This window comes from Uloborus diversus, chromosome 3, assembly GCF_026930045.1.
Source record: "Uloborus diversus isolate 005 chromosome 3, Udiv.v.3.1, whole genome shotgun sequence".
NCBI classification, from domain to species: Eukaryota; Metazoa; Arthropoda; class Arachnida; order Araneae; family Uloboridae; genus Uloborus; species Uloborus diversus.
In genome coordinates, this window is record NC_072733.1 from 42,985,916 (window position 1) to 43,000,034 (window position 14,119).

Genomic DNA, 14,119 nt, shown 5'->3' on the forward strand with positions numbered 1-14,119 from the left:
GGAAAAAACTTTATAAATTACTAAAATGTTGAAAGTTTTGTATATCCTTATAAACAAAATTTACTATGGAAGTTTCACGATTTTTTATATAATTAACGACAGAATTTTTTAACTAATAGGATAAGCAAACGAATGCACAGCTTTTTAGAAATGATTATCATTTAGCAAAAAGATTTCTGAAATATGTGCAAAAACAAAAAAGGCCTTATATATTTTTTTTATAAAGTTGAAATATTCTTAAGTGTTCTGATTTTTTTACTGGCATTAAAAAAATTATTGATTTATCAGCAAGCGCATACAAAGATTTCAAAAAATTACATATTTTATTAAAATGCAAAAAAAAAAAATGAATTGAACTCTAAATGAGATGTGACCAGTAGGTAGTGTGATGTGGTTCCACACAATAATTCTAATTTTGAAAACGAAGAATATATAGGCAATTAAAGAAACTGTTTGTTTCTAGAAAAAATATTGTTACGTTCGTGATTTGCTCTAAGGAAGCATGGCTAAATAGAAATTAATGCTGCCGCAACTGATCGTGTTGATATTAAGAGTGTAGTAGTAGTTTGATTAATGCTGTGTGTTGTTTATTACTAGTTGCATTGGTTGGATGTCTTGAAAATTTAGATTGTTTATCTTGAAATTAAAAAAAAAAAAATAATCAAGTATATTCATTTCTAAAACCACCGATTTCAACTTCGACGCTTGAAGAGAAGCACGAAATAAAGAAACTGCAAAAGAACGTATTTTATTGCTCAGCATTACTAACTATATTTATCTTCATTTTATCTGTATAAATATTATTGTGAAAACTTTATACAGCGGGCCCACCCGCTAAATTAAGGCACGAGCCGCCACTGGTTAAAATATATTAATAAACTAAACAAATGTAAAAAAAATTTATTTAATATATATATATATATATATATATATATATATATATATATATATATATATATTATACTGATTTTAAACTATAAACAAAAAAAATAATAATTAAGTAAATAAATAATAATGAAAAAAATCAATATATTTGACATCTCTTTTTTACAGTTGTATTTAACGAATTTGCAGATATTGCTTTCATTTGATTTACGATGTAAAATGACATACATGCTAAGAAAACAAATCTATGTAGCGTTTAGATGCGTCCTGCGCATTTGAGAAAAATGTAACTTGTCAAAGTTTCGATTTAACATCAGTTTAATTGAAAAATACCAAGAAATTTGTAGCTGGTAAATTTATTCTATAATTCATTGAGAAATTAATAGTAAAAAAAAATTATAACTTTATTTGATGATAAAAATCGAAAGAATTTAAAATATAAAATATAACTTCTTTCAATCGCAGATTCTCTTCATAATCTGGTTTTTATTGCTACTTAGGCACGAGCTACCTCAACGTTATATCGCAAAACTAACTTTTAATTAAAAGGCTATTGGTGTTTCATCAAACAATACGGAAATGCAGTTGGCAGATGGCCCCGAAAGCTAACAAAGTTTTCATTCAGCTGTAACATTGAGCAAGAACCGCTTTGATGTAAGAAAACGTAAACTACAGTGCATCCGCGAATTGTTAGGGCCAAGGTCTCGTGAAATCCTTTTTACCTCTTGCTCGTAGAAAAAATGAGGTGAAGCGTTTGTGTAACTAGTTACTGAGCAGGATTTCTTTTTCTCTCTGTTTGGAGAATGTAAAAGGATTCTCCATGTAAAAGGCAGCTAGCTTACTGCAGTCAAGCAACAACACTGGAAATATTTTAAGCAATCGAGTGTTTCGTTTTTGTTTTTTTTTTTTTTTCATTTTCTTGGCTGTGATAAAAGTAGATTGCTTATTTTTGCATTACTGCTCGATCTATCGTTGCGAGTGGGACGTTTTTACGTATATATTGACACTTTATTCCAGAATTTGAAACTTCGGTTCTTAATTTTAATCTATTTGAACGAAAGTAACCATAATGTAACTTTATATAAAGTAAAAAAATTCCAAAAACAACAACAAAAAATAAATAAAATTAATTCTTTATTTAAAAAATAATGATTTATAATCATTATTTTTTAAATAAAGAATTATTTTTTAAATAAAGAAGCGGGTATTACTTTTTTGCGAAAGTTCTTGAATTATTATAGCAAAAATAAGCTGAGAATTTAAAAAAAAATAGTTATGCTTTCCATCGATATTTATATTTTTTTTATTATTGGCGCGATTAGTGTGCTTTAATTAATTATAATATTATTTATAGAAAAATTTCATGCCTAAAATTTTAAACCAAGGATTCTTAGTTAATTGTAGTAGAATTTACTGTTCTGTTTTTAAACATTAGATAGAAAAATTCAATTTTAGTTTTATTTGTTTATTTTACGACAAAAACACCTTATGAAGAAATCGGCATTAAATAATCAAAAATTCGTTTGGAACTGTGCATTTGAGACAGTGTTTTAAATAACAAAAGATTTTTTTAAAAAATTATTTAATCTAAATACAGTAAAACCTGTAAAGTTGACCACCTTTGTAAGTTGACCACCTGTCTATGTTGACCGCTTTTGTTAGGAACGGAATTAGTCCTATCTTATATAATGAAGGAAAACCTCTGTAACTTGACCACCTGTCTATCTTGACCACTAATGAACACCAAATTTGATTTGGAGCATTGTAAAATACCCTTTGTAAGTTGACCACTTGATTTATTTTTTAAAATTTTATTTAGCAAATTATTATTTTATTATTATTTTTTTATAGCTTTCCAAGAATATTTTTGATACCAGATCAGCATTTAACCAACTAAATGAAACAGCAGCATAACTAAACCTCCTTTTGAGTTTAACCACATGTAAAAACTACTAAGAACCCTTTTTTTCTCCAAACTTGTTTTTCTTTTGTTGCTTTATTTGAGACTGACTTTTGTACTCTATGTTCAATGAAAACATGTGTCAATAGAAAAACACAAAGTATTTTTTTCTAGTTGCAATATTTTGGCAACAATGGAATTGTGCTAAAGAGTAAAGTTACTTGCATTGCAGTATTTTTGGTGCAAGGGATTAAGAGATAGGACATTTTCATTTTCAACTGCCTTTTTGAACTATGAGAGTTCAACTTGTTGCTCTTTGTGTTATAGTTTTACATAAAATGGCTTCAAAAAGAAAGTTAGTTGAACTTGAGATTGATAAAAAGTATGAAATATTAAAATTAATTGAAAAGAGAGAAATCCAGAGAAAATTAGCTGGGAGACATATGGAATTTCCAAAACTGGTCTAATAAGTGCGCGAAACTTCAATAAGGAGTTATTTTGTTGAAAATTATATCATCATGGGGTTATAAATGTATATGAGAAAAAAATAAAGCGAAAAAATTGTTAATTTTTGATTAGCTATGAATTTTTAGGAACTATTAATATCAAATGAGTAACTTTTCATAAACAATAAGATTTTTTTTTTTTGATCAATTTACTGAAATTTTAAATTTGCGTGACACATTATACGTCATTCTGGGAAAATAATCTCTAAAAATATTTGAATAACATTTTAAATTATTGTTTCAAAGTAATACTAAACAATGAAAGTGAGTTGAACAGAAATAGTAAGTGTCAATTAGTCAAAAAATGAATACATGGTGCAAAAAATGACAAAAAAAAAATCATTACCCCCTTTATAAGTTGACCACCTGTCTAAGTTGACCACCAAATTACTGCACTGCAAGTGGTCAACTTACACAGGTTTCACTGTATATGATTTAAAAAACATGTTTATCAAGATATTAACGTTCTAAAAAAAGTAAAGTGAGAAGGATAAAAAATATAAGTGTCCAGAAAACTTCCGAACAGAAAGAGCTGAAAGGCTAAAAAAATCATGAAGTGTTTTTTAGTTGTAATTGAATGTTTTAATTAATATTAATTATAAAAACACATTAACAATAGTTATTTATTTAGTTCCCAGTTTTTAAATTAAATCTAACAAAAGATAAGTGTTAAGAAAACTTTCGGAAAAAAAGAAAACCTGATAAACTAAAAAATACATAAGTAGATGTTTCATAGGATAAATGACTAGCTATGAGCATGGTTGAGGGTTTTCCAAAATTTGGATGGCTGTTTAACTGTACTTTTGCGGTTCTAGTACATGGAAAAATCAATTCGCATGGCGTTAGAAATGTTCACTTTTATAGCTGTGAAATGTTCATTAATTTTCAACTATGACAAATGTAATCCATGTAATGCCCTTTTTTTTAAAGAAGAATTTACCAAAAATAAATGTTCAGAAAACTTTCTAAAGAAAAAAAATAAATAAGAAATACATGAATAAGTTTTTTAATACCATAATTGAACACTGTAATTAGTTTTAATAAATTTTTAAAAAAACCACCCACTAACTATTTATTTACTTGGTACCCTGTTTTTAAAAGAAATAAGTTTACCTTTTTTACTTTCATGCTAAGAAGTGAAACAATGTTGTAGCGAAAAGTAAAAAAGTGACGCTTTGTGTCAAAATTGACTCTAAAGTTGGACCGAGAGCTGCCATGATTTTTTAGGGCATCACAGATAGCTGCAATTCCTGCCGTCTCCAAGTGGGACTCAGCTTTCCATTTAAGTTTGTTCTATGAGAAGCGACGCCAGTTCCGCATACATAGATCGATCCAACCCTCCCGCTTTGACAATCCTCGTGCGCGCTTTATTTTCAACGAGCGCTGTTTCCTTTTCTATAACCTTGAACATTTTCTCTTTTATCGGGTGCGGACGTTCACCCCTTTAACTTCGTCAGCACCCGTCTCCCCTCTTTCTCCCTCGTTCCTTCCCTCCGAGCGCAGCTTGGGAGCGGAGACGGCGCCATCTATTGGCGAAGCGAGAAATCTGGGAGCTGACATTGAAAAGGAAAAAGGAATTTTATTTACTTCTTTGTTCCTCCTCTCGCTTGTTGCGCAAGATCTTCCGACATAGTTGCGTCAGTGCCGGCGGATTATATCAGTATCAGTTGTGATTGTTTTAACTATTATCGTTAACTTAACTTTTGACACAATTAACTAAAATGTCAAGTTCAACATATAAATATGTTGATTTCTTATATACATGTATTTCGTAAACAAAATTGTGCATAAATAAATAATTCGGAGTTTGTTATTTTTCACAGAAACTATCATTTAAACGAGGGTAGAGGGAGTAGTTTTAAAGTGGCGGCAATGAATTAAAAAAATTTCAATTATGTTCTCTCCCCCCCCCCCCCCCATTATCTCTAATAAAATTATTTTCCGTTTAAATTTTTTTTTTTTCAGATGTAATTTTTTCCCCAAGAAACTGCGTTTAATTCGAATTAAAGCTTGCGTTACGTATTTATTGTGTCTTACAATGAAACTATTTTGAAATTAAATTAACTATTAATAGTTATTAAAAATCACTTGTTTTAGGCGGAAAAGTAATCGATAATAAGATATTTAAATAATTCTTTGATATTGAATTTAGCTTATCAAAAATACTTATGCCTATTATTTGACTTTATTTACTCAAGCACTAACTACTCTTACTTCAACTCTACAGATCGTCATTGGGGAAAAAAAAGACTGAATTGCTCTAAACTCCCCCTCCCATCCGTGTGTCTTAAAATCATATTAATTACCTAAAATAGATGTTTCTCTTTTCACTGTATTTAGTTTGATGTAGGCAAAGAGATTTAAGTACTTCAATGCAAATGTTTTAAAAGTGGTTTAAAATGTTTTGTTTTGTTTTTTTCGATATCGATACTAACGTCATAAGTTGAATAAATTTTTCGAATGTCTTAAAAAAGAAAAAAAAAGGCAGAATTAGTTTACTCTGTAACTGAGTTCCATTATCGTAATGTTAATATTTGTAATTTAAGGTGATTGCTGGGACAGTTGCAATAAATGAAAACATAAATTTCGCAATATGATAGAACACACAAAAAAAAAAAAAAAATACTCATTCAAAAATATATATATATATATAATAAATAAATCTGTTTACAAAATATTTCAGTAAACATGAGCAAGTGAATTATCAAAGGGAAAAAAGACAAATTTGTTAAGAGAAATGAAGAAAATTTAGCAGAATAATAAAACAAATAAGTATTTTTTACTCACTGAAATAAAATCAAATAATTTATAAAATATTTTAGTTTTCATTAGTATGGATGGAAAAAATAAGAGAAACGAAGAAAAGTTAGTTTGAATTTAGCGATATAATAAAATAAAAATATTCTTTACTCATTCGAATAAATCATAACACTATTTGTAAAATATCTTGATAAACATGAGTCAGTACTTATTCAAAGTAAAAAAAGCGAAATTTGCTACAGAGAAATAAGTGAATAAAAAGTTTGATATAAGTGTTTCAAAAATGTATGAGTGAAACAAACAAGTAAAGCACTGATAAATTAAGTTATCTTAACAAAATTTGATTTTGTTTGTAGGAAAAGTAGCACCTATTAAAACTGCTTAAAATGTGAATTTTAACTATAGTTATTTATTAAGCGGAATACTCATTTTAACGGACCCTATGGCAGAATGCCAGATTCTCCAATCGATTCCTCAGCTGTACATCAATTTACTCTGCAAGAGCTTTACATTAGCAGTGAAAAAAACGTTAATTATCAATACCTACTTCCGGCGGCTTTCTCACCTGTAGCCAATCATAAGGAATGGGTTGCTTCTTGTGGGATAGTTCTAAATTACTAGATTTAGCGACTTATAAAAAATAATTTTCTTTGCTTGGTGTTGCGTTTCAATGCATACACGCATTTTTCATTAGAGAATTCCATTAAATTACTTTAAAATAAGGCATGACTAAGAATTCTGTAACTTTTCAAATTATAAATGTTTGATGAAAGAAATGTCATAGATTCAAATATATTTCTCTGTTTTGCATGAGCAATTTATCAAACAGCCCATCCAAATTACATACATTTGCTTGAATTATTTTATTAAATAACCTCGCTTTAGAAAATTCGTCTTGTGTTGTGGATATGTTTTTCCGTCGTTTTTATATTTTTTCGTTCTCTTAAAGATTAATAAATCTTCCCGTTCACAAAGTAATTGTGTTTTAGGCTTGCGTTTGATTTCATGCAGTTATTTATATTTCAGAATACTTAATGGATAGAATTTAGAGTTAGCTCATAAAAGTATGTCTACTGCATTTTGGTGACAAAGCATTCTTAGAACACCGAAAAAAGGCAAAACTCTGTTACATAAAAATGTACACATGTACTGATCGGCCTTCATACTGACACTAGCGCCCTCAAGGTGACATTAAGTGAGTTGAATAGCCGCTATTCTGAAAATAAGCAGAGAAACAACTGTACTTTTTCCTTTTAAGCCACTGGCATACCTGGGTTACTGGAACTTTCTCACCTGGCATTCTTTTGTACTTGATTGGCGATCGCCAACTTTTGTTTTTAAGATTCGGAAAATAACTGCTACGCAATTGTTTCTGCTTGTAAAATTGTGTTTGTGAGTTGAATAGATATCTTAGTATGCAAAGAAACCAGGGCACTGTGAAGTGGAATTTAAAAGTGAATAAAATAATCATTTCTCGATTAGAAAGATCAATTCTGTAACGTGAATTTAAAAACTAAGTGACCGTTCAAGTTTGGATTATTTATTTATTTTGAGTTTCGGTGCTTGCTAAAATAACGCACTGGAAAGTTGGAATAATTTCAAACAACTCTTTTTTCTTTCAGTGTTTCAGTGACATTTAAAATGAAATTAAAGTTTTAAAAGAATCTAATTCTTTTAAATTATTTTTTTAATATTTTATAATTGATTTATATATATATATATATATATATATATATATATATATATATATATATATATATATATATATATATATATATATATATATATATATATATATATATATATATAGATAGATACCAGCTGTACAAATACACATGTAACTAATTATTTAAGAGCTTTTTCTTTCCCAAGAGCCCCGAAAACGAATCATTTTTTTCATTTCTATGAAAATTGTCATTAATTTTTTTCATATTATTTAGTTTCATCATTTTTTTATCAATAATTTATACAATTTGCGAATCACTTGGAAGAGTAATGCATCTTTTAAATAACTAATCGAATGATCACACACACACACATATATATATATTCGGCAAATAGTCTTTTACTTCTTTAACAAGAATAGTTCTTTGACTCATACATCATTGCGGTAGTTTTTGTGTAAGCTCTTATTTTTTTTACGTAATTATTAATTTCTATTTACCTGTTATTTTTCCCCGTTTCAATTTTAAAATTCGCAATTACCAGCTCTTTTTAGTTAGGAGAAACAAAAGAGTGTAAGTACAAAAAATTTAAAAAAATAGAGACCACTAGTACAAATGGTAGAAAAATCTCTTTTTTTAGGGGGGGGGGAATGGTATAGCCCTGGAAGGTGTTGTTATACAGCATGATTTAGAAAAACTTTTCGATAAAACCCTACTTGCAGTTTGAAGTTTGCACGCGTTTTAATTTTTAAAGTCCACTTACATCAATTTTCTGCTCACGGCCTCAAATATGGAATTCAAAAATACTACGAATTGATGAAAAACCCGATGCGGTTTGTTGCAAAAGAAGAAAAACGAAAACATTTTCCCGTTTACAAACATTTATCTTTTTTTCCCCCTGAGAGTTATTTGGAGGGGGGTCGAAAAGACGAGAATTATGGGAGCAATGCCGTCGGAAGTAGATTCTAATTATAGGACTTCCTTTTATCAATCGTCTGCTGTACTTTGAAACACTCCCCGAGATAAACTCGATATCTGTCTTCGATGTGTATTTTTTTTTTTTTTTAACTCTCCTCAGTTTCTTTATCAAACGATAGCCATGATTGATGGGAGTGAGCGGGAAATTTTGACCTTTTATTTGAGGAAGCTGTCGTTTACAGTTTATTAAAAAATTCTCAAATTTGTTTATACTATTGCGGAGAGTGCAAGGTTCAATGTAAAACTCCCGAGCCGACGTTTGAATTAGAATAATAATCATTATCTGTTGGTTGCCTTATGTCAGAGGTTAATTACAAATTTCTGCCTGTCGTTCGAAATCATAAACGCCGTTATCAAATATTGTAACAAGTGATAATATCCATACTTTTTTTTTCCAACGTGGGCGAGTACTGAGATATTAAATAAAATAATCAAAATGGCTGAAACATTAAAAATAAATAAATAAATAAAGAATCCTGTGTGAATGATAATAAATTTTGAACGTAGTGACAAGACTTGAGCGAAAATCACAAGAACTCATAAACTTGGGGTTGGGTGTGAGAAATGCCAAACCTGTTCAAAAGCGGGTTCGTACCCCCCCCCCCCCCCAGTAGTTAGTGAGAAAATACAAAATATTTCTCTTGCATACTTTGTGCAATTTACATAAACAATGTATATTATCAAAGATAAAAAAAAAATATTTTACTACTATATGGATTCGGAGCAAAGAACAGGACAGCTCGCACATATGATATATAACATTTTATTTTATTAAAATGTATTTGAAATTAATTTCATTTAGTCAAATTCTATTAAATATAATATTAAAAACAAAGACAAAATCTTTAAAAATGAATTTTTATTTATTTATTTATTTATTTATTGCTGTTCCTGAAATTTTTTAAAATATGGATCTGTCCCTTTCTGGCACCGAGGTCTTCAATTCAAATTAAAATACACTGATTACATCTACAGAAATTTAATTTGGATAACAAATTTTGATTGCTCCCTTTCTTTCTTCCAGTGGACAACACCTGCGACAGCACTCGGGGAGACCCCCGTGACCAAGAGCTAGTCGCTGAAGCCCTTCTACAAGCGCACGCTAACTCCCCGAACATGGAAAGGGAAGCTAAAACGCTTCTCCAGAATATTCTCACGCAATCTCCGCAGAGACTTCCCTACACTCTGGCTTCCATGTACGGTCCTGCAGTAACTTGCAACACAAGCACAGGTATTCTCAATTCATCCGTTTAGCTTTTTAATAAATAATAATTAAGTGTAACAGAAACGCAGTATTGTTATAGATTCAACTACGTCTCTTTCATTGAACATGCTGCTGTAGAACCAAGTTGATAGATAGAGTAACAATAAATCTAGAGCGCGCTAAGGTTCGTTTTTGGTTGCGTATATGAAAGCGAGTGAAACGGTCTAACTTCATCCATTAAGTTAAACATTTAGTTGTGCATTTAGTTAAACACGTAATTTAACGTCGCAGTGATGTGGTGAGAAAGAGACTAAATATAGATGCTCCCCGCTTATTTGACCACTACTTTCTCTACAGCCTTGCCGGTAAAGGAGCACGTACCCTAATGTTTATATCAACTCTATGGGTGTTTCTAATTCGCCATTTTATTTTCAAAAATAAATATTTCTGCAGCATTGTTTGCTTATCATCGTAGTGTCATGATTTAATTCTCATACCCAGAGATATTTTTGACGCATCTACAAGCGTATTTCACCCACTGAAAATCGGAACTACATCGCCAAAACTTTGTTAACGTATTTTTACATTTTGTATTTTTAGTAAAAATTTAGCATCTGGGAACATAGGGGTGAAAAAAGCAATTGTATTTTATAAAATACTAGCCGCCTGCGGCGGCCAGCTGGTTCGCCTTCTTACGCCATTCGCCTTTCTATGCAAGCAGCCACCTACGGCGCACAGTGGAGTATTTGACTGAAAATCCTGGCCAAAAGTCCAAAATTAAAAATTTACCCGATTTTTATGAAAATTTATTCCATGATAGTTGACTAACTGGTGCATCGATCGGCACCTGTTTTGGAAACTTGAGTCACATACAGTTGCTCATAGCCTCAGTGAAAGATGAGATTTCTATAAGAATTTTCGCTTTTTTGTTACGTTTCAGCTTAATTATTACGTTTCAATGTAGATTTTTTTGTGGCTTTCTAAATGAATGGAATTGAACCAAACCAATTTTACGGTATAAAGAAATGTCAGGGCTTAGTGCTAATTATAAGTCAAAGTAAATATTTTTATTTTCTTTTAGTGAAAAAAATAAAGAAAACTTGGTACGTGAGATTTTTAAAGACTTTTCGCCTTAATTTATAACTAGAGAAAGCTTTTTAAATGGGTGTCGGGCTTGGTCGGGCTGTTTTGAAAGTTGCATCGTATTTGGCAAAGTCTCTAGTGCTAATTTCAGCAAAAAAATCTTCCGCCTACAACTGCCCTTTTTTTAAATGATTTTTTTAAAAAAAAGTGCATAATCCGATCTTTTTGTGACAAGTCATGATTTTAAACTGAATTTACCTACAAAGATTTAATAAATTTGCAAAAAAGTTATCATAAGTACTACTGAATGAAAAGATCGACATATTTGAGCGCACAAACAACAGTAAAATTTCAGACACGAGTTTCATGGTTATGAGAAACCGCTTCATCAATGTGTAAAGATGTAAGTTATGGAATGAAAATCATCCAATTAATTTCGAAAACGCTTACTTTTATGCATCGCTAAAGAGATTCACTGCACCCCTAAAACATGTGTTTGCGTTCAGTTATGTTAATTTTCTCATGTACGTTAATGAGTTAATAAATTAAATTATTTTGTGATCTCGCTAAGAAAATTTGCTCTTCCTTAAAATTGAGATAGATTTTCGATAAAATAAATAAATATTTATATTTTTTCAGCTCATTGCTGCAAATAATGTGCCGGGGGAGGGGGTCTTTCCCCCTTCTAGGTAGCAAAAGGGGGGAAATACCCCCCCCCCCCACACTTGCTAGCGTTAGGAGACAATTGTAATTGCCTCCTAACGTTCCTACGCTAGCGAGCTATCCATATTTAAGACATTTTACCTACTCATTGTGAAATTAAAGTTGCATAAAATTTTAGTTCCAAATTTGTTCGTACAATTTTTAGCGGGACACATCACACGATGTAAAACTAAGGATCGACCCAAGGTAGGAGTACAATATATACAATTCAAAAACAAAGAGCTTTTGAATATCCATTTTCGAGTGTTTTTACAGTTATAATATCCTAGTTCATTTATTAATTTATTTATTTTTCCAATAGAAAAAAGGTTCTTTGTAACCCCGAAACCCTTGTCTTTAATTATTTTTGTGCATGATTAACTCAGGGTTTTAGTAATTGAAACCAAACGAAAAGAATAAAATTGATTATTTTTTGGTTTCAAATTAGGGTTTTGTACAGAATACTAGGATTTTTTTAACCGCTTTTTGCTCTCCCCCCCCCCCTCGAACAGTGCACTTAATTACATATCTTCAAAGGAAAACAGCAATTCGCATCGAACATGTTTACTTATCACTTGTCTAAGCATTATTGGCAAAGAGCCAACCGTGGCACTCATTTCGGATCGAGTGAAAATTATTGAAAATTTTTATTTCAACTCATTGAAAAAAAATTCATTATAAATCAGTGAAAGAACATAACTTCACCGTTTTCGCTGTAAATGAAGGTAAGGTGTTTATATTATTTCCTTAAAAAGTTTCAGAGCCATAACATTATTAGAATATTGGATGCAAGAATTTTAGTTTACATGGATTGAATAATTGAAAAAAGTCGAAAAAGTGACCTCCCTTTGTAAATTCTTAGAAATTCGGTTAATTAAGTTAGAACTTCAAACAAACCATAATCTTGAAGAAAATTATTTTTCCTATCTAGTGATGCATTAGATTTTTTTCTACGTTTACTAGGATCGTTTTTACGGTCGTAAACATGCAAAAGTCTAAACCGTGGATAAAATATTGAATATTTCATTTTCTAATTCAAATTTTAAAAATCGAGTTTCAAATTGTAACATTAGACATTTCAGACAACTTGTATACCAAATTTCATGTCTATAAGTGGAATAGCTTCGCCGTACAGCGCACAAACGCACACAAGGATGTCGCCTTCAGAAGGGTGAAAATTTCAAACTAGTTTTGGCCAGGATTTTCAGTCAAATACTCCACTGTGCGGCTGCTGTTTGGTTAACTTGTCATTTACCTTTTTACTTCAAGTTTGCCGCCTTCGGCGGCTGTTTAAATAAATTTGACAGCAGCATTAATCAATCTATCTCTATCTTTTTTTTGTGCCATTCACATTTTTAAGCCAAGATTGCCGCCTTCGGCGGCTATCTACCCTTACGATTTATCTCTTAATTTTCTTATCCATCTCTATTTATTTTAACCTCCCCGCCCATTTCCTAATAAGAACAAAGATCACTTTAAAAATGGCTTTTTTTTTTATTCAAGTAGAGCAAAAAAAAAAAAAGTTATCCCCAAAATTCCCCGTTGTGTGCAAAAAGTAGCGTTTGACAAAGAAAAAAATCTCGCTGTTTTTATTGAAATAAATGCGCACAACTATGAAATGTAGCCTAATATAGATACAGCAAAGCGTCCAGTTTGGGCGGGGGGGGGGGGGAGATGGAAAAAGAAATAAATGCAATCCCTAAATAAAACAAAAAAAAAAAAGGAAAGAAAAAAAAGCAAGCACTGCCGGAAAAGCACGTGGTCATCACTTCATAAAATGTAGAAGTAAACTATATAGGTAAAAAAATAAGATTAACATCTGTTTGCGATTAAGATTCCATCCTAAATATCGAATCAAAATCCAAATAGTGACGTCAGAGACATAAAAGGTTGAAGAACGCTTTTTTTTCGACTGATGCGTGGAAAGACGTAATGTGTTCAGCATTAAAAAAATTCTAAAAAAAAACTATTGCGTATTTTTAAGAACTTTTTTCTTTTGAAGAGGGCGAAATGTTTTTACTATTACCAACTTAAATTTTAGAAATTAGACTTTGATACTTCTCGCAGGATGATATTAGAAAAAAATAAAACCCAGGAAAGAATGCAAATTAAAGGTTTTTCAAAAATTCATAAAAAATATAAAAACTGCTCTATCTTCAAAATTTTTTCCTTCATCATATTTAAAATTAAATTTCCTACACTATAGTACAAAAAATATTTGTGTGGTGCGATTGGTTCGGGGTCTGTGAGGTAAAACGTACTAAAAAGTGCAAAAAAAAAAACACATAAAACATTAAATAACTTTTTTTATAATTAAAATTTCAAAAATCGAAGCCCGAGGTGCACATTTTCGGCAAAAACTGCAACAGTATACCAAATTTCATCTTTCTAGGCCTTACCGTTTTCCCGGGAAGCGCGCCACACACACACACACACA

The 14,119-nt window shown here is 30.7% G+C and overlaps 1 protein-coding gene across 1 annotated transcript in view; it reads left to right on the forward strand.

Moving 5' to 3' along the window:
- Nucleotides 1–14,119, forward strand: part of LOC129218720 (ecdysone-induced protein 74EF-like) — a 113,291-nt gene that overhangs the window by 46,280 nt on the left and 52,892 nt on the right. Inside the window, exon 2 of the mRNA XM_054853043.1 lies at nt 9,718–9,924. Coding sequence (XP_054709018.1) covers nt 9,718–9,924 — 207 coding nt within the window. The remainder of the gene's footprint in view (nt 1–9,717; nt 9,925–14,119) is intronic.